The sequence below is a fragment of the Panthera pardus genome, unplaced genomic scaffold (genome assembly GCF_024362965.1).
Source record: "Panthera pardus isolate Hobbes unplaced genomic scaffold, ASM2436296v1 HiC_scaffold_21, whole genome shotgun sequence".
Taxonomy (NCBI): domain Eukaryota; kingdom Metazoa; phylum Chordata; class Mammalia; order Carnivora; family Felidae; genus Panthera; species Panthera pardus.
The window spans coordinates 58,059,304-58,081,292 of NW_026526777.1; the positions used below are offsets into that span (position 1 = coordinate 58,059,304).

Consider the following 21,989-nt stretch of genomic DNA (forward strand, 5'->3'; position numbering starts at 1 on the left):
CAGGCTCCGCGATGACAGGACAGAGCCCGATACGGGGCTCAAACTCATGAACTGTGAGATCATGACCTGAGTTGAACTTGGACACTCAACTCACTGAGCCACCCAGGCGCCCCTGCAATCAATCAACTTCTTGCCACTTCTCATTCCATTAAGTCAAATGTTAAAAAAATTAAAAAGATAAATAAATCTAAAAGGAAGCAAAACATACGGTGAAATTCTCTGAAAAAAATGTAGACACATCAATAAGGTTCAGCTACCTTCTCAAATTTTGCTCCCAACTTACTTGACTTGCACAGAAGAGAAGGCAAATTTCTCAAATATAATTTTTAGAACAATTTGAAACACTTCCATTTTATAGGTCAGGAATCCGTAATTTTTCTGCAGACCTCAGACTACTGGATATCCAGTTCTTCCAATCATTTGCATAAGAAGGCATATTCTGATTCAAAGTGGAGAAACTGCTTTTAGGAGTAGATTCTTCACAGAAAACACCTATCTACCGTACAGATGACTGTGGGGCAAGGCATTTTATTCTAAAAATAAGTGTTCTCACTAGTGCGATCTGACTTTACATACATAAATGATGTTCTGGAAGCCAAAACCAAAGAAAGCACAACTTTAAAACTGGTAATTCTTAGAAATCGCTTCTGTAAGATCTTTTGGAAATAATATTCTAGTCAAAATATCTCCCTGACAATCAAAACTCAACCTCTATATCAATTATACTAATTTTAATCCAAGAACTTTTTTCCTGACATAACACAGAAATGCAAATTGAATCTAAACAGGAGTTTGGATACATGTAGGTTCAGACTGTGCCTGGTTTCATATTCCCAGTGACGTTTACAATTTCTGGGCTGAAATGCAGCAGCTACCTAGGCTCTCCTTCCCCTGCTGCAGACCCGTGAGCCTTACAGCTCTCTGTTCGTAAGAGTCCCTATTCCTATTTCACATTCAGTCTTGAGGAGAACACACAGGAAGGAAACAGGTAAAGATGCCCACGCCATGTGGCACAAGAACCCTCCCCAAATCCTTACTCAGTATCTCTCTTTTCTGTTTCCCCGGGAATATTCTCTCTTAAAAAATCCAAACCTGCCTGTCACACAAAACAGATCAATATGTGACTTCCAGGTGAAAATGAACAAACGAGGCAGACAGCTCAGAAGAACACTCTCTTTAACCATTTTCCCCTCCAGCTACTGTCTTCCTTGCTTATTGTCTTGAAATGCTTTTCTTGGGGCACCTTGGTGGCTCAGTCAGTGCTTGATTTCGGCCCAGGTCATGATCTCAAAGGTTTGTGAGTTCGAAGCCCCGCATTGGCAGGCTCTGTGCAGAGCCTGCTTGGGATTCTTTCTCTCTCTGCCCCTCCCTGGTCTCTCTCTTTCTCAAAATAAACAAACAAACATTACAAAAATGTTTTTGAAATGCTTTTCTTATTTCTCATCTCCATTTCTTCACCCCCTGGTCTACCGTGGCCTCTGTCTCTACCAGCCTGTGAAACTGCTCTAATTTGATCAATCTCCTCCACACGGATTAATTTAGTGGAGAATTTCTGGAAACCATTTACTTGACCTATCAGCAGCACTCAGATACACAGCTCTCCTGTATCTGAGAATTTCTCTTCTCTCAATCTCACGACACTGTACTGGTGGTCTACTCTACCTCTGACCTCTCTGGTTCCTTCTTCATCTCTTGTATCTCCTCTAGCAAAATCTTTAATTCTGCAATTTTTCTGATTTTTTTTCCTGAGATGTTTTAGATACTGAATTTTCTCCCTTCACGTTTTATATTCATCTTTGTCAATTCATCTACTTCTATGGCTTCAATTATTATCTATATGCAGAAAATTCCCCATTTATTTCTCTAGCTCTGACATCTTTTCCTCCTTTTTTTAAAAAAAAGGGTTTCTTTTCTTTTCTTTTTTTTTTAAGTAGGTTTCAGGCCCAATGTGGGGCTTCAACTCACGACCCCGAGGCCAAGAGTCACATGCTCTACTCACTGAGCCAGCCAGGCGACCCTCTAACACCTTTTCTAAGCCCCATATCCATGCAATCAACTGCCCAACGGCCTTTTCCAACAGACGTGGGTCTCCCACATGGAAAACTCAAAATCGACATATTCAAAAGCAAGTCTGCGATCCCACCTCCTTCTACGCATCCCCTCCCATACCTTATTCCTTTTCCAGGGTTGCCTATTTAAGAATGTGTCTACCCACTTAACTGTGCTCAATCGAAACTTGGGAGTTAGCCTTACAGCAGCCAGAAATGTCATCTGTTAATCTCCATCAGTAACTCCCCCAAACAACCACAAATATGTGAAGACACATACTCTCATCCTGGTCCCTCCAACCAGCTTGCCATTACTAAACCACCCCCACAGAGAAATTCTAAAGTGGTTACTGCAGCTTATACTCTGGACTCCTCCTCAATCTCCTGCCTCATTCAACTATTATCAAATCCTGTTTATTCTATAGCCTAAATATTTCTTCAGTCTCTTCATTTTCTCCCCAGACTTCTATCATCAATCGGGTCAAAATGTTAGTACCAGGAGAACTTCCTAAGTGATTCTGTCTCTAGTCAAATCTCCACACTCTATTCTGGACAAACCAGATGGATCAGTCCATACTCTCTATTTTAAATCCTTCCTTAGCTTCCTGCTGTTCTTAAAATAAAATCCCAAACCTTAAACTTCCCAAAGGTCCTTCTCAATCTGGGCCCCACCCATCTCTTGAAGCCAAGAAACACTGCAGCCACAGTGGGACGCTCATGTCATGCTAACGTGACTATCTCGGAGCCTCTGCATATGCTGTTCCTGCTTGCCTGTACTCACTCCCCTTCACCTAATTTACTCATACTCCTCTTTCAGACCTCAGCTGAAGTATCTCGTCCTCACGGATGCCGTATTTAGCCCCCTGCCAGAAGACGTGAAGACTCACTCTTACGTGTTCCCCAATGAACCCTGTTATTTCCTCTTTTTATAACACTCACCACACTTCGAGTTATCTTTTCATCATCTGTCTTTACTGTTAGATGAGGCAAAGCACAGTAGTTATGATCACAGATGGCAGAGTCAGGCTTCGGTCTGGATCACATTTATAACACTAAGGCACACTTACAGTGGGTAACCTCACACAAGTTTCTTAATCTCCCTGTGCCTCAGTTTCCTCATCTGGAAAATGAGCGTAACAGTACCTATGGTATAAGGTCGTGGTATGGATTAAGTAAATGAACAAATAAAAATTGCTCAAAGTAATGTCTGCCACAAAGAATATGCAATGCAAGTGTGTCTGCTATTGCTATTATTACGGTTAACCAACTCTATTATGATTATTAACACTGTTATTGCTAATCAACACTATGTTCCCAGCACAGGGAGCATGCATCCTAGTGTGAGCCCAGTGCTTGCCCCAAGTAAACAGATAATTAAATATGAGTTGAATTAATGACACAGACATACAAATATGGCTCCATCACTTATTTCACTTGTCCTTCTAGATTTCTTGGGAGTCTTGGTTTCTTCATCAGTAAATAATATTAGTACTTGTTGTGTAAGAACACATGAGATAGTGCATGTAAAATTCTTAACACAATGCCAGTCACACACTAAAAACTCAATAAATGTCAGTTATTTTTATCATACACAGTTCTGAGTTAGAAAACAATTTAACTGGATATACAGACAGATACTGATTTGGTTAGCAGGAGAGGAGAACGAGTGAGCATACACAATATGCTCAAAATGAAATAGGGTTTAACTTTCAAAAGAACAAATGTATCACTAGCACGAAGAATCTAGACTTAATAGTTGGGGAAAGGGAGACTGCTCCCTTCTAAGCAACGAAGTGATCATTAATTTTTTGGAATATAAAAAATCTAAAATGAACTCTAAGTTCACTAACATTTTTTTTTTTTAGAATTTAAGATACAGTATTTACAAATATACTCCAGTATGATGAATACTGAATTTGTACTTCCCATTACTGCAGCAGGCTTCAACAGTTAGATATTTATTTAACAAAAATTAGAACTGTCAAAGTACATTTAATGGAGATCTAAAATACTACTTGAAGTAATACTGTCATGAAATTACTAAAATGAAATTGTAATTTGGTGACAGCGTATGACCTTAAGGGAAGGCCTGACAGGTCCCATTTTCCCATCTCCCATCTACCCTAGTGGAGTCAGTCAGAGCTGTTTCACTGGTTCCTGGTAACCCACAAGCCTCATCCGCTAAGTGAACGTCTTATGGACATCGAAAGAAGTCTGCTTTTGTGCATATACACAGTGGAGAGTTAAAATTTGTATTTCTAAAGCTACAAATTGGTGTCTGGCAGGTGCACAATCGCCCACGGGCCTAAGTTTCAAATGCAACAGCATTATCAACTTCCCGGATGATTATCACTGTAATGGATATACAGCAACTTGCTTTAGTCGCGGCCAAACTTTAAAACCCAGGCAGAACAATTTTCTTACACTCCGTCAAAAATTAAAAGTTAAGGTCATAGGTTTCTTCCATTGTTTTAATAGGGGGAAATCACTGGCCTAAATATTTTTAACAGAAAATAATGTGTTACTTTTAATAATGTAAGTAGGGATGAGAAATATATGCCAGAAGAGGATTATTTTCCTTATAATACAGTAGGCATTACATAATTAAGGATATAAATGAAAAGAAACACCAGAACTACTCATTAAAACGCTGTTCAAACTAAACACAAAGCACAGGTATCATTGTGCTTACTCAAAAGGAGTTTCTAATTAGCACAGAGAGGCTGTCAATGTGTGTACAAAGCCCTCTATTTGCAAGATATTGGAAAGTATTTTACGATAGGATAAAAACAATATGCATGTTGTACACTTATTTCCTTGACATTTTGTTTCTTAGGAAAATATTTTGATAAAAGAAAAGAACTATTGAGGCAACCAGCAACCAGGCAGCTTGCATTGAGGACTCTGAAGGTTTAGACTAAATATATTTTTATTTAAAAAATGTGCTTCTGTCAAAAATTCAAGATAAACAAAAACAGTGACTGACCAACCAATGCAATAATGTGTACATAAACACTGAAAGAAAAAAAAAGTCTTTTAGTGAAGCAAATCCACTACAATTAAAAAAATTTTTTTTTAAGATTTTAAGTAATCTCTATCCAACATGGGGCTCAAACTCAGTACCCCCACATCAAGAGTCCCATGCTCTACTGACTGAGTCAGGCACCCCAATTTTTAAATTTTTATTAGGAGCATTCTTATCCTTGGTAATCCCCTCAAATAAAGAAATCTATGGACTACGGTGGGATATCAAACAATAATGTGAAAGTACCTCAGGGCTTGTAAGATGAACATTGTCAAATAAGTATGAAACTGAATTATCAATTAAAAAAATGTAACAGTGTCTCTTTAAAAGTATGAATAAGAAACTTGAAACATAATTAAATAATCCTTAGAGATATATTCAGAAAGAAAACCTGTGAACTTTACTTTTCCCGTTCTACAGGGTAAAGTGGAACACAAGAATCTTGACAAAGATTAAAACGTGAAATAATAGCATTAAGGGGACATCAGCTATTCCCTACACCTTTAACCTCTCGGACAAAGATTCTTTCTTATTTTATCAACGTGCTCCATTTGGAAACTACAACCCCTCTCCCAGGCATTACCTTTCCTCTACCTTTTCATTCTTAAATGAGCTTATGGAAAGAGTCATCTACGTGCTAACGTTTCCGCCTCCAAAAGAAAATCGTTCTCCTCAAACCACTGCTGTCTGGCTTCTGCCCCCACCGCGCCACTCAAACTGCCAGGCCACGGCAACAACGGGTAAGCGGCCTCTGACCAAAGCCCAAAACCATTCCTCAGTCTTTGTCGGACGTGACATCGTCGCTTCACAGGTCACTGCTGGGCAGTTCCTCTTCAAACTTGGCTTCCCCACCGCCCACCCCCCCCCCCCCCCCCCCCACCGACTCGGCATCCTTTCTGCCCTGCCAGTTCCTCTGCTCATTCCTTTCCGGTCTCCTTGGCCGAACCCTCTCCTCTGCTTGCTCTTGCAGGGTACACTCTCCCCTTTTCACTTTACCCTCGTTTCCTCGACAGTTTCATCTACTACCATGGTTTCAACTGCTATCTGTAAACTGATGATTCCTAATTTTTATCTCCCCCTCAGACCTCTCCAGTGACTCCCAGACACATATATCCATCTATCTGTCCGTAAGATTTCTCAATTTGGATAGCTCAGTGTACTTAAACATATCAAGAAAATCTCATGTATCTTCTCCCCCTATAACCAGCTGTTTCTCTGGAAATCCCCATCTTGGCTGATGGTATCGCTCTCCATTATCCTATCAAGATACCTGGATATGGTTCTCTCCTTCATTTTTTAACCACTCAGTCTCAAGGTGCCATCAATTCTGTCTCTCAAATATTGACAAAATCTGTCCATTTTTCTCATTTCCTACCTCTAATTACCTTAGATTGGACCCCAGAGCGTCTCTCACCTGGACTATTACAACAGCCCCTTACATGGTCTTGCAGTTTTCAATCTTAACCCCTTCCAATCAACCATCTATAATCGTGCCAAAATCATCTTTCCAACACATAAATCTGGTTCTGCTTCTCCTAAGGCATCCCACTACTTAATAAAGTCATTTAACTCACTCATTTAAGCAGATATTTATTGTTTACTGTATAACAGATATGGTATTAGGCATATCTGTATCATAGTGTATTAGAGTCGATGAAAACAACATTTAGAGAACACAGGGATGAAACAAATCCTCAAACTGTATGATTACAAATTGTGACAAATGCAATGAAGGAAAACAGGTCACAAAGAGAGTAAGAGGGGAGAATTACTTCAAATTAAAATGTCGTATTATTTTTAAGAAAGGAATTTCTGAGATTTGATGGGTAGAAAGCTGCTGTAGGAGAAAAGGACTTTTGGTAGAGGAAATAGCATACATAAGAGTTTTGAGAGGGAAAGGAGTAGAGAGTGCTAGAAGAACTAAAAGCAGACCTATCTGTCAAAAGCTTAGTAAGTGAGAGAAGGGTGGCCTGAGATAAGTTTGGGGAGACAGGGGCCGGGTCAAGTCCACGGTATGGACTTGGGTTGTTTTGAAGGGCAAAGGGACACAATTAAAAAGTTTTAGGTAGATGAAGGACATGATTAGATTTGTTTTTAAAAGTTGACTCTGGCTGTTGCTGGGAAGAGGCTGCAGCCTGAGTGGGTGTGAGGAACCCAGCTGAGAGGTTATCGTATTAGTCCAGATGAGAAAGATCGTGGTGGGCAGTTTCTCTTAATGTTTACAGAAGTTATTTTTAGGTAGTATAAGGCTGTAATGTAGAAGTCCCCAGTACTTTCTAAATGACGTAATCCTGGGGCCCTTAGGTGGCTCGGTCGGTTAAGTGTCTGACTCGATTTCGGCTCAGGTCATGATCTCACGGTTCGGGAGATCAAGCCCCGCGTCCATGCTGACAGCACGGAGCCTGCTTGGGATTCTCTCTCCCTCTCTCTCTCTGCCCCTTCCCCCCTCCCGCATTCTCTCTCTCAAAAATAAATAAATAAACCTAAAAAAAAAAAGGATGTAATCCTGCTAAACAAAAAGGCATGTGAAAAAAAAAAAAAAAGCTCAGGGTTTAATTCATTTGGATATACTGTTCATCATTAGAACGTTTCTAATTACACAGTTCATTGATGATAGTCTAATACGATATAGCTTCTGCCAAACCTACTCAGTATTTGCCCTTTTATGTAACACCTCTCCTTATATGACTAACAGGCATATCATAGTTGACATGGCCAAAAAACAAAGAACCTCTTGATTTCTGCCTCAAGACTAATCTACCTTAGTTAAGTGGCATCATCATTCACCCAGGCATTGATGCCAAAAATCTGCGAGTTATCCTTTCTTGGTCTCTTTCTGCCATATTCCATATCATATGTAAATTAAGTACCAATTTAACTGAATAAAATATTCAATATAATCTATGGAAATTACTCTATGTGATTAACAGAATATGAATCTGGCCACAACTGTCTGGTAGTGATACACTATTTGCATTCATATATCCTTACAAAAAAGATTTTTGATTAGAGAGCAGTTTTAAACAGTAGTACAATATAGTATAACATGGTGATATAATTGTACTTTACCTTAAGGGAATTATTCTTCGCTGTTAATACCTTTACAATAAATGCATACAGACAAAACATGCTTAATTTCTTAGTTCTCAAATTTCATTTACCAACTCATTCATCATTCACGCAGTCTCAAGAACAGAAACACCCACAGCAATAGTGGTCATCTCAGGTCTCGAAAGAATAATTTAAGATCAGAAGTAATTTGTTTTAAAATTAGTTTCTGAATATGTCTCCAGGAAGACTGCTAAAATCAGATCTGTTTCACACTAAACAGGTACTTCAATAATATTGAAGTTCCCAAATACCATTGGCAAATGAGGCACCCTATACGTGTCAACTTTCAGCCAACTAATAGCTTATGGCCTTAGAGCTAAGTTATTTTTTCCCAATTTTTTTGGAAACATATTTATAAAATATAGTAGAGAGATGATGCATCTGTCTTCTTAGAGAAAAGTATTATTTAAGTTATCCCGGACAACTTCACATCACTGGTTTCTACCAGCTGCATCACAATACGTTTAGAATAACCCAGGGAATTCGGAGGTACAACAGTAAAGTTGCTTTCCCTAATTCTGAACGGCCTGTTTGTTTCGTTTTTAGAGTCTTTCTCTTTCCATCCTTCTTTTCAGCTTCCCCTTCTCATGGTCAGAACGTCTTCCTCTACCAATCCATCTCTGTGCTGTCCTTGATTGATGTGCTAGTAATAAAGCTTGAAAAATAAGTCACCTGGCTCATCAGGCTGTGCTCAGAGCTTTCAAGCTGATGTTACACTGTCCTACTTCACACGTGCCAAGTACCTGTGGACACTATTTTCCCTACAGAATGAGATCATAATTGTATTCCTTACAGTTAAAGCTATCGGTAGTCTGACCACTGGTAAGTGACATATTACCATAGCCATTTGGTAATACAGAATATTAGTATGTTCAAATACCCTTTTCTGGGTCAGCCACTAGGTAATATGGTAAGCTCACCCCACAGTTCTACACAGTTTTATGACACCTCGGCTTTTCAAGGTAGATATAGCTTATATCCATTACAATATTGTTATAAAAAGAGAATTTAAAGATGGCATAAGGGGCCAAAGGTAGAAATAAACTGAGTTTACGTAGAAAATAATCCGCACAGGCCAAGGAGGACCTTTATGCACAATACCACGTAGGGCAATTTAGCCCACAAAATACTGACTGTTAGACCATAATCAAAACGAAATGCTACGAAAAAGTGAGAGAGAGAGAGCTTGGTTTATGCATCGCAATAAAACTATGGGTGGATGGGCATAGCGCATCTCCTGTTGCACGCACCCTGCTGCTCGTCAAGTGACATGGATCCGAGCTGTTTGTTAACCACAGAAGAAGGAGAATCTGAAACAAAAATGAGATTTCAACTTAAAAGTAAGCAGCAGAAAACTGCACAGCAATGTCATGATCAACTCTAAGCTTAAGAAACAAATGTATAAGGGCAGAGAACAGAAGTAAGTACCGTGGTATATTTCCCAAGCAGTGAGTAAGCGGGGCCATGTGCTTCAGACAGGTTATTCCACGCAAGCACTTAGCAAACTAAGAATGAGCTGAGAAAATATTCTTCCGCTTCCATGCATATACCTTTTGTCAAATTCACTTAGCACAGGCACAAGGTACAAGGTAGATAAAACAGAACTAGAGTTATCTCTTTCACTAGACGGAAGACTCCTCCCCCTTCTTAAACCCCTCTCTGGCCCCTTACAGATGGCTTTCGTTCTGGACTGGAGGATTCAAAGCATGAAATGAGATGCTCACTACACTCTGCTAGACGGTGGGTATTGCACCTTGAGCTGAAACAGGAGCTCAAGTGAAGACATGAGACAAAGAAAATGGTTTGTAAGAGAAAACTTCAACGAAGTAATCGCCATGACAGAAACACAGATAATTTTAAAAACTCTAAGATATGTTGTGCATATTAAAACTGTGGTCTGTTGAAGCCTTAGTTTTTAGGGGCCTGGTGGGAAAAGGAAAAGAGAGGAAAGGAATAGGCCTCCCAGTCTGGGCTTCATGCTTTCCACCCCGGCTTCAAATAAAACATTTAATTTTTCATCCTTTTGATGCTCTGAGTTTCTGTGTAAGAATTTGTTCTATAAATGGGTTCTATTGTTTGGAAAAGGCAGCATGATAAAATGGAAAGAGCACTGGTTTGGAGTTAGTGAGTTTTGATTCTAAACCTGGTTCTGACAATAATTAGCCGTGTGACATTTTTAGATCTAAGCTTCTTTCTTCCTGGCCATCCTAGGGACCTAGTAACTTAAGCAAGGCACCAGGGAATAGGAGGTGGCTACTAAGTCCTGGCTTGGGTTCCAGTGTCCCAATGGGGCTAGAATATGTGGATAATAAGCACAGCTCCCCCCAGAATGTAAGATTAATTCCTAGTTTCTAATATCCTGTGTTCCAGTACTAAGCAAATGTTAACAAGACAAAAACCTTGCACTTTTGGATAGTCACCGGTTTCTATTCATAATGGCATTTTATTCCCCAAAAGTAGATAAAATATCTTGAGTTGAGAGCGTCCTTAACTTAATAGCTAAGAAGTTTTTCAGTATATCCTGGTTGCTTCAATTTGTACATTTACCAGTCTAAATCTTGCCACTAGGACCACTTCTATCAACTTTAAATCGTCTACCTTCTGATACGTTTGCTCAGAGACTTTTGAATTACTAGATTTGGATAACGCATGATCATCATCTGAATGATAGCTTTGGCTTATCCTTACTTATCACCTCTTCATCAGAACATTCAGTTCAACAAATCTGCACAACACAAAAAAGAAAGAAGAAATGATAGGATTTCAATCAGTTCCTGAATCTCTCCATGCTTTGCTTTCCTTTCTACAGTTTCTTCTCATTTATCCATTTCAGGGATAGATACAACATTCCTACCTATGTTGTTTTTCAAGAACAGATAAGATGGTTTTTAGAAGACCAAAATTGTATTCCTTAAAGAAAAACTGAACAAAAATTTGAATCACAGTGAAGTATTAGAAAATCCTCCTAGAAAGCGTTTCATGAAATATTTTTGTTATATTTGTGTTTGTTCTACATTTCATTGTACTCTCATTTATAACTAAGAGCACTCAGAAAACTATCAACTCTCTATGTAATCTTTTTTTCAAATATTTAATTTTTCCACAAACGTTATGGAATGTACAAATCTTATGAAATAAAGACCATCTTATTTAATTTTATAGATAAAAATTTAGGAAAGAGTATGTCTCTAAAAAACCCATTAATGAAAGATCTAGAATGCTATTATCTCCTCAAAATTATATATTTTCAATCTCTTTAATGATTTAAGGTATTTAAAAAGTTTACATTAAAATAGTATTAAATGAAAAGGGTTTCCTCACTGGTTTTATATCTGTCACAATACTGTACGTAGCTGGGGAATTATTTGTTGTTCCTTCCATCTTGAAAAACCAATCTTTAAGAAGAAATCCTTCTTGATCATTGCTTTGTTCTATTTTCAATCTTGGGCACCATGCAGCTGTTTTTTGGAAGGATTATTTTCCTGGCACATAAACATGTGAAGTGACATGTTTCCATACCACTAGATATTCATAAATACAGTACCCATAACTTCTAACTTACAGAAGTACTTCCAAATATTAACACAATAAAATTAGTTCAATGCTGATTGTGTCAGTATGTTTGCACGTTCTACCCCGTTTGCCTGTGAAATAAATATCTTCCAGAAAGCACCCATTACATAATAAAAATCAGACTAGGGCGCCTGGGTGGCTCAGTCGGTTAAGCATTTGACTCTTGGTTTTAGCTCAGGTTATGATCTCACAATTTGTGAGTTTGAGCCCCACATCGGGCTCTGTGCTGATGGCGTGGAACCTGCTTAGGATTCTCTCTCTCTCTCCCCCTGCCCCCCTCCCCGTCTCTCCTTCTGACCCTCCCATTGCGTGCTTGCTCTAAGATAAACTTTAAAAAAAAAATCAGATCATATGGTCTCATAATAATTTATTACAAAATGCAATATGGTTGGTCCGCTTATTGCAAGTGTTTAGAATTATTAGTTTTAAGGTAGAGATAAGCTTTAGGCTAAACTCATTCAGTGCTGAGCTCAAGGTGTCTCATGGCCAATTTCTGTGTATTTCCAAAAAATTTGTGTTTTGGTCTCGAAAAAACTCTTTAGCCCCTTGACATCAGAATTTTCTCCAGTGTAGACAAAAATAAGGAATTATAGTCTTTTAATAAGGTTTTTATTTTATTTTTAAGTAGCTCCAAACCCAACATGGGGCTCAAACTCAAGACTCCAAGATCAAGAGTCGCATGCTCTACCCTCTGAGCCAGCCAGCCTTCTGGGTTCAATTTTGGCTTTTCCACTCAGTAATACCGTAACCCTGGACAAGTCATTTAACGTCTCTATGTCTCAGTTTCTCCATCTGTAAAATGGGAATAATCACAGTATCTACCACATACTATTCTTATGAAGACTTAATGAGATGATCCATGTAAACTACTTAGATAGCACATAGGAAAGGGTCAATTAATGTTACTATTACTTGCCTCTTGTTCAGAAACATGATATTGAATGAAAAATAATGATAGGAAGCTGTTCTGAAAAATATGGAACGTGTTCCCATGACTGAAGTTCTAAGACGCTCATCACTGGTGTGCCCAGATTCTGTCATTCAATGTAGCCACGGATGCTTATAGAACGAGACTGACATCATATCTGAGTTACTAACTACAGCTTATGCTATAAACAGTAAAACAAGGATCAAATGCATCCATCTGAGAAGTGCTACACGTGACTGTTGTCACGGACAGTGGGGACTAGATGTTGTGTAGAGCCTGCTTGCACAGGATCGGGTAAGTGCTGATTTTTTCCAATATGGCTCAGTTTTGAAAAGCCCTTTTTCAAAAATAATCACCAATATTGTATACCCTCTTGGGGTATAAGAATTACTTTTTTTCTTTTCCAATCAGCAAAACCGTGCCATAAAGTGAAAAAACAGTTCCTACCTGACCCCCTCTAGGCTGGCTCCATGCTCCAGTGGGGCTCTGTGGTGGTCGAGCCAGTACAGCAGACTCCACAGGGTGTTGTCACTCTGAGCAGGAGCCAGCAACCCATGACTTCAAAGGACCTGAAATGGAAAAAAAGAGTCGGGTTGAAAATCAGCAATCCGCTGACTGCCTCTGCCGTAGCTGTCTAGGGCATTCGTCTTTAGAGCTCATTCAAAACCCTGAATGCCGTCAACTGTGCATGGCTGTGATAGGAGGTAACTTTGAGGCGGTAAGTGGAAGATATGGTAATTAGGACAGCCCATCATTATGTGTACTGCTCTACTTAGGAATGCAAACATGTTACGCCATATTGTCTACCCCATACTTATGTCATCTCTGGAAATTACGGCAGGCCACACTATCTAAATAAATCAGTAATTGGGAAACTGAGACACAAAGCAGCCAAATGATCAGTCCGAGCTCATCTAGTCATAAGGCCAGGACAAGAATCCCACCAGTAATCTGATGAAGGCAAATTCACCTCTTTATGATTGAAAAAAAAAAAAAAAAATCACTCAAAGCCTAGAAATAAGTTATGATGTATTTTTTAAAAGCCTAGGAAATACAAGGCACTTTTTAGTTTAGAAAAATAAACATATTTTAAAGTAATATATTCTGACTTTGAAAAATGAAATTTTTAGAAATTAGCTATGATGGATCAATTAATGTCCACAATACACAGACAATATTGTACCTAATCATTAAGTTTAAGAACATGTTTTAATAATTGCTATTCAAGGGGCGCCTGGGTGGCTCAGTCGGTTAAGCTTCTGACTTAGGCTCAGGTCATGATCTCACAGTTCGTGAATTGGAGCCCCATGAATTCGGGCTCTGTGCTGACAGCTTGGTCCCTGGAGCCTGGAGCCTGCTTCGGATTCTGTGCTTCCCTCTCTCTCTGCTCCACCCCTGCTTCACAGTGTGTGTGTGTGTGTGTGTGTGTGTGTGTGTGTGTGTGTGTGTCTCAAAAATGAATAAAATTAGGAGCGCCTGGGTGGCGCAGCCGGTTAAGCGTCCGACTTCAGCCAGGTCACGATCTCGCGGTCCGTGGGTTCGAGCCCCGCGTCAGGCTCTGGGCTGATGGCTCGGAGCCTGGAGCCTGTTTCCGATTCTGTGTCTCCCTCTCTCTCTGCCCCTCCCCCGTTCATGCTCTGTCTCTCTCTGTCCCAAAAATAAATAAAAAACGTTGAAAAAAAAAATTAAAAAAAAAATGAATAAAATTATTTAAAATAAAATAAAATAACTGTCATTCAAATAAAATCTACCTCCTTGTTGAATTTCATAAATTGAATTCCTATTCTGTATTTTTATAATCTGTGTGTTCTAAAAAGATGAATTCTGTATTAAGTTTATTCATTTTTCCTCACATCAAAAATGTACTACATGGACAGAATATACAGATTTTTATTAGTCATCCTCTGTAACAAACTATGCATTATTTAACTTTTCCTTATTTAATTACCAAATAGTGTTCTTATGGCATGTGAGGACAGAGTAAAAGTAGTATTATCAAATAAACACAGGGCATGTCAAGATTAGACTTATTAGGGTCTAAGATGTCTCGTATGAATGCTATGTTAAAAGCAGATGAGGGACGCCTGGGTGGCTTAGTTGGTTAAGTGTCCAAGTCTTGGTTTCGGCTCAGGTCATGATCTTGCAGTTTCATGAGTTCAAGCCCCACATCGGACTCTGCACTGACAGCACAGAGCCTACTTGGGATCCTCTCTCCCTCTCTCTTTCTAACCCTCCCCCGCTCATGCTGTGTCTCTCAAAATAAATAAATAAACTTAAAAAAAAAAAAGCATGTGATACAGAGGAAATATTTTACCTTATGGTGAAGGGAACAATACACACTGACTGTTTAGCCCTAAGGGTCTCTAATATTGACCATGTAAGACAGCCTCAGGGCCCAACAGGGTGTTAAAAAACAAAGTAGAGGGGCCTGGGTGGCTAGGTTGATTGAGCATCCAACTTCAGTGCAGGTCATGATCTCACGGTTGGTGGGTTCGAGCCCCACATCGGGCTTTTGTGCTGGCAGCATGGAGCCTACTTCAGATTCTGTCTCCCTCTCTCTCTGCCCGCCCCTCCACTCGTGCATGCACTCTCTCTCTCTCTCTCTCTGTCTCCCAAAAATAAACATAAAAAAAAAAAAAAAAACTCAACAAAACACAACAAAGTAAAGATAACACATTTCTCAACCTCAAAATGGGCAAGGTGTCTACTTTTTAAAGATTACCACAAATAGACTGATTACCAAACTAGATACTATTTAATAAGAAATTTCAGAGTTGGTAAAATAGCATCTTATTTCAGAGACTACATAATCACTCTAAAGCTTACTGTTTGTAAAAAAAAATCTGTTTCAATTCAAACTGGTAAGCTAGATATGAAAGGATGAGTCTAAAAATATTGTTCTAATGTCTACAATGTACATTTCTTTTCTGCTAATGTAGACAGTTTTATTTTATACTCAAACTCACTTTAATATTTGGTTTGTCACCTGCTAAATTTCAGTATTTTAAAAATATTTAAATATGTGTAGGAACACTTTAACTTCCTTATTGGTTTTTATGTTGCAAAATTTTTACTTTTGAAACACTTCGGCTAGAGTTTTATGCACAGCACAAAATCATAGCAAAATGTCTCATTCTTAAATGTCATGACTGTCATTTAATCAAGCTTTCCAGTCAGTTTTAAGTACAGGAAAAAAAAAATGGTCAGAGACGTCTTTCCTTGGCTGATAACACTCAATTAAAAATGAGGCTCGGAATCTGTTCCAAACATCACACCTATATTACAGTCATTTAAATATATTTTATTTCACCATGGTATTATATAATGTGCTTCTGTTATCAGCACACGGTAGAACAGCTATTTATAAAGTGGAGGTTGCTAAGTTCTACCAATATATAAATGAATTCCAAGTAATTAAATCAGAGTTCTCAAAGTAATGAATACCCCACCTCTGCAGGGTGGCAAAACAAAGTAGTACATCAAAGTATCATAATCTCATTTGTGGGAGACCCTGGACACACTCCAGTTCCTAAACAAAGATTTGCACAGCACCTACTACGTAGCACCTCTAGGACAGGATATATAATACCTATCATCCATCTTGAAAGAATTAAATTGGCAAACTGTTTTATGCTATATAATTCTTCCCACAAACATTTGTGGACTATCGTGAGCTTCCTGGCCATGAGAGAACTGGCCCATTAAAATGCTCAAAGAAAGAGAGAGTGGCACGGATTATCACGGTCATAAACTCCCATGAGTTTTATAGCATAAGACTATTCTGGCAGGAGACTGTAGAGTATTTTTGTTGTCCTATATATCAGAGAGTTGATCACGTACACAAGGAATAAGTAGGCAGATACTGAAAACTTGCAAATAATCACAGAAGAGGATGACTGAGTCAGCAGGCCAGCTGGCCAAACGACACCGTAATTCTAAAATCTAGCACTACTACCTTCCCAGGAATACTGGCTAATGTTCAAAGGAGAAACAACAGAAGAAGAAGAGGAAGGGCTAGGGGCCAATAAACACAGGTATCATTTCAGCACGTATGAAATTTCAATAGAAATGCCAAAGCAGGCTCTGAATTCACTAGGTTATTAGAAAGTAGCTCATTAGCGTACAAGTAATAAACATCTGCCCCTTTGCAGAAATGTCACAAACCAAATAACGGATTATTCTACGTTCAGCTCTCCGGCCAACACCGCTGCCGCCCGTGTTCCTCTAGCCGCGACGGGGAGCGCCGGATGCGACAAAGGCGGGGAGAAGCCGTAAGCGCCATCAGCTCTTTCTGAAGGGCAGGGCAGCGTCTTGTTACACAGCAGCAGTGTTAAGACACCAACTCTACCAGCCACTCGAGGACACTTGACGTTAATAACCTGAGGCACGAGGGTCCTGGGAAGAGCCCTCGTGAGAAGACTGACCGGAAGGAGGCTGCTGGGCGCGCGCAGCCAGCTCTTGCTGCCTCTGCTGTTCGGCCCTCTTAAGCCTCAGTTGTTGCAGGCGCTTACGGAGCAAAGCTATCTCAGGCCCCCTTAAAAATTCTGACACAGATAGGAAAAAAAAAAAAAAAAAAAGGTGAAAAGATAGTAATAAGAGAGGAAATGGTAAGAATCTGTTACATATTAAAGAGAGAAGGGTATAAAGAAAACACGTCTCATGGAGGAATATTAAAAACAAATTACTCACGAGAAAGAAATTACTGATCATCACATTAGGAGATACACTATACACACTTACGTATTCAAATGCGTCTATTTAACCACAACGAAATGAATTACACACACATAGTCTCGAAGGATATTTAAGTAACTAAATAGAATGACAATAAAGTCTTCCGTAAGCAAAACATTTTAAAATGTTCCTTTCGTCACTAATTTCATCTTTCTATAACAAAACGATACTACGAAAAATTAGCAACTATCAGTTATCTAATCTATATACAAAATTGCTAACTTCGATCAGATAATAAGGAAAATTCAATTAAAATTATGAAAAAGTTATGTATTTGTAAACAGTTCTTGGAATTTATTAATGGAGGGCTCTTTAAAAAGTCAAAGTTACATAGTTTTCAGCTGAATAGAATTGTCATTTACTTTTTTTTTACCTAAAAAATATTTATATAATCTTCAATATTTTCTTAAAGCAGCGGTCATAGATAAAAGTAGAAATATAACATAGAATTCTGCAGATACATCTGAGTGCCTACTATGTATGAGGCATCGTTTTAGGCTCGGGAGAGAAATAAAACACTGAACAAAATGGTCCCTACTCATGTGGAGTGTATGTTCCGAAAGGAAGAAAGACATCAGTGAACTCACGTCACACACATATATGTAATATACACGTAGGTGCTCGTGTAAAGCAGGGACACTTGCTGTGAAGTAAATTGGACGGGGTAAGATGAGGGGAACAGAGGTAGCGGAGGAGGGGTTGTTTTCCGTATGATCACTGAGGGAGGCTTCTCTCATAAGATGATCTTTGAACAGAGACCTCAAGGACTGAGGCAGGAAACCACACGGGTGCCTGGAGGAAACGTTCCAGGTGGAGGGAAGAGCGAGTGCAAATGCTCAGAGGAGGAGGTGTGTCTGGGTGGGGGACGTATCACAGGCAACGGCAGAAGAATTTACTGGTAGTTTAGATGCAGAACGATCCCCAAATTCTGGGCCTACGTAACAAGAAAAAGAAGAGTTTGTCATTTTTTGTGACGGGGAGAAATGGAGCAGCAGGTAGTAGCAGAGGGAAGAGGAGAACTAACAGCTCAGCGGAGAACCCGAGTAGGGACTGGCTGCGACACTCTAGAATTCACTAATGAATTGGATGTCGCTGGTGACGCGACTTGAAGCTGCTGCAAGTGCAAGTGGGAAGAAAGAAGTCTAAGAACTGAACTCTGGGACCCTGCAGCGTTTAATAGAAAGGAGAAGCCGTGAGTAGGAAGGAGAAGCCAGCGAGGAGGTTGGAGGGAGCAGCTGTGCCAGAGGCTGCTAATATGACAAAAAAGACACCCAGAATTAACCACCGGCTTTTGCACCTTGGAAGTCATTCATGATCTTGACAAGCTATTTCAGCAGAAATCACAGGGGCCAAAACGCGACTGGAACGGGTTCCAGAGAAACAGGAGGTAATGGAGTAGAGACACAAGGCACACATATACTCTTTCCAGATGATTTGCTGCTAACAGGGAACAGAGAGATTGGCTTGGGGGTGGGGGGTGGGGGGTGGGGGGGGGAATAAAGAGCCCAGGGAAGTTTGTTTAGTTTGGGAAATAACACATATGTCTGTGTGCTGATGAGCAATGTTTAACTGAGGGAAGGAAGAAAGAGGACACATGAAGAGAAGGGGGCAAATGCAAGAATGCTGTCCCCGAGCAGCCCCAGAGACGAGCTGCGGTGGTAAGCAGAGGAGGCGGCTCTAAATAGGTCCAGAACGACTTCACCACAACCAAAGGCAAGGCAGAGACGCAAGGGCTGCTGACTTGATGGTGGCGGCACAAAGAATTCTGTGTCTCTTGTTGACGCTGGCAGCAAATTACACAAACCCCCCCGACGACTTCTAGCCTCGTTTACCTGGAGTATAAAGGTGCAAATTTGGTTGTTTCCTGAATCAATCGTGCCAGAGATATTAACATCTTGTTACCAAGTTCTCTACTTATAAAGAATTTTATTCAGTCAGCCGACTGGCAGTTAAGACTTAGCAAACAATTCAAGTATCATCACCGTCTCCCAATGCTAGGTTCTTCCTAGGAAATTTTCTAGCACCGAGCAGGACGGTATTCACTGATGAATAAATTAGGATGCTCAGTGGCACAGTGCCTTCTTTTTAGGTATAGACATACACCGTATTTATTGATGGCATAACAGCAACGCTTTAAGCAATATAAAGAATTACCGTGCACCCATAAAGTTTGTTATTTTACAATTCAAAACAATTCACCATGAAGAGACTACGTGTACGTCAAACTTTGCTAAGAAAACAAAAACCACAAAAAAATTCACCTGACTTCATCATCGTTGCAAACCCTCTCTCTGGAGCTGCCAAGTGTTTCACGGGGATAGGAGAGTCTCCATCTAGATCCACTATGTGATGTAACATATAAACAGCGGGCTCTAAGTGCAAGCCCTGATGCTCTATAACTCAGAAAATCAACATTTAGTTAGGATAACGTCCCGAACTATTTATTCAATGCTTCCGGTGCTTTTTAAAGAAGAATTTGCTCCTTTACTTTTAAGGCTGGTATTGTGGCTTCCCCCAAGCCCCCGGCTTAAGACAAAAAAATGAAGCTAGGTACAGAAGTTGCCACAGCTAACTAGGAATGGCAAATATTAAGTTAAAAATTCCAAACAGACTAAGCAGACTAAACAACCAGACTAAACAACAGTCTTGCTAGCAGGTGAAGATACATACACATTATGTCCTTTAAAAAACACATAAACATATAATTTATAATGCGAATAAATGCACTGAGAATCAGTTTTTGTTGACATGAACCAAAATGGAAAGTGAATACAATGAATACTTTGGGGTTGAATTTTAAAAGCAACAAAAAAACCCTCAACAATGTGTCAGGAATTGCTTATGGGAAATCCGTACCTCCATCTCCTGAAACGACCTGCCCACTGCCTGTTTTCCGCTGACGGACTCTGGGCTAATCTCCCCAGTGACGCAGTTCCCACTGAAATGGAAGAACAATAAACTACAGCTGACCCGACAAAGGTCCCCTCAGCTCTAACCTCACGTCCTGCCTCCAATACATAGGTTCTTTTGTCCTGGACACTGCATTACTTCTCCATCTAATTTGGTGGAACCTAATCTGCCTGCTGTGGCTCTGTCCTCCACCCCACCTTGCTTCTTGGCCGGGTGATCCTTGTGCATTTTTTCCCTAGAACTGTCACTCCTTTATTGACTTCCAAGTTCCTTTGGTCTCTTCTTTGGTCTCCCCGAAGTGACCATTAACCTAATATTTCCACTTGCTTCTAATCTATATACTGTCTCTACCTCGACTGAGTAGACTCTGGTCTCCTTTAAGGAAGCTGTGATCTGGATATTTGGGCTTTGAAAGATTTGCTCTGCTATGCTGTACAACAGAGCAACTGCTGTTCCCGCTAATGTTTCTAGCTCAATGTAACTGTAGAGATTTTGAATAGACCTAAATAAATGTGTAAACCTGGACAGTTATTTGTAAATAAGCAGGAATTCACACATAAGGCCTATCATATATTAAGTAAAGGAAATTCTCATTGTCTGAGTGGCCCATTTAATTAGAAGCACACGGATGGATCCCTCTGGTGACTCACTTCTCAAGGTGAGACCTCTATGTACTGACGACCCCATTCAATCCAAAGAAACGGCCTTCTCTATACATATTCTTTTATCTAGATTAAAATAAAAACATTTGGGGGCACGTGGGTGGCTCCGTCTGCCAAGTGTCTGACTCTCGGTTTCGGCTCGCAGTTTGTGAGCTTGAGCCTCATGTCACGCTCTGCGCTGACAGTGTGGAGCCTGCTTGGGATTCTGTCTCTTCCTCTCTCTCTGCCTCTCCCCTGCTCACGTACACTCTCTCTCTCTCAAAAATGAAAATGAAAAATAAAACCATTCTCAAAAAAAGAAACAAGTCATAAATCAATCCAAAATGAACAAAATAATTACAAATTTTCTTCTTCTTTTTTTAAAGTAATCTCTATGCCCAACATGGGGCTTGAACTCACAACCCCAAGGATCAAGAGTTGCATGCTCCACTGACTGAGCCAGCTAGGTGCCCCAAAATAATTACAAATTTTAATAAGTGATGGAGTGCCTGGGTGGCCTGGTTAAGCATCCGACTTCGGCTCAGGTCATGATCTCGCGGTCCGTGAGTTCGAGCCCCGCGCTGGGCTCTGTGCCAACAGCTCAGAGCCTGGAGCCTACTTCAGATCTTTGTCGCCCTTTCTCTCTCTCTGCCCCTCCCCCGTTCACACTCTGTCTCTCAAAAATAAGTAAATGTTAAAAAAAAATTTTTTTTTAAATTTTAGTAAGTGCTTATCACAAAGTAAACAGGGCTATATAAAAAACATTTTAGTAAAGAAAGATGGATCTAGCTACGGTAAGAATGAAAGACCTCCTTTAAGTGACACTTGAACTGAGACACAAGGAAAAAGAAGTTGGCTACAATAAGCCGGGATGGAGGGGGGAAGCTTCTCGGTAAGAGAACAAGAAGTACAAAGGCTCAGAATCAGAAACAAAGAGGCAGAAGAGAACCTGCCTGGCACATTCAAGGAAATAAAGGAAACCAATGCAGGTAGAGCATAATGATTCCTGGGAATTAAGA

At 39.9% G+C, this 21,989-nt stretch overlaps 1 protein-coding gene across 8 annotated transcripts in view; it reads right to left on the minus strand.

Annotated features, from left to right (window-relative positions):
* The window catches only part of DCAF6 (DDB1 and CUL4 associated factor 6), a 133,492-nt gene that overhangs the window by 46,702 nt on the left and 64,801 nt on the right, over positions 1–21,989 (minus strand). For 2 of the 8 annotated variants that reach the window (XM_019423701.2, XM_053909322.1), the window contains exons 11-12: positions 17,065–17,229; positions 9,435–9,494 (exon numbers count right to left, since the gene is read on the minus strand). The exons of 2 other annotated variants lie outside the window; for them this stretch is intronic. In XM_019423701.2, coding sequence (XP_019279246.1) covers positions 9,435–9,494; positions 17,065–17,229 — 225 coding nt within the window. The remainder of the gene's footprint in view (positions 1–9,434; positions 9,495–17,064; positions 17,230–21,989) is intronic. 4 more of the 8 variants (XM_053909325.1, XM_053909327.1, XM_053909323.1 and 1 more) reach the window with 3 other exon arrangements.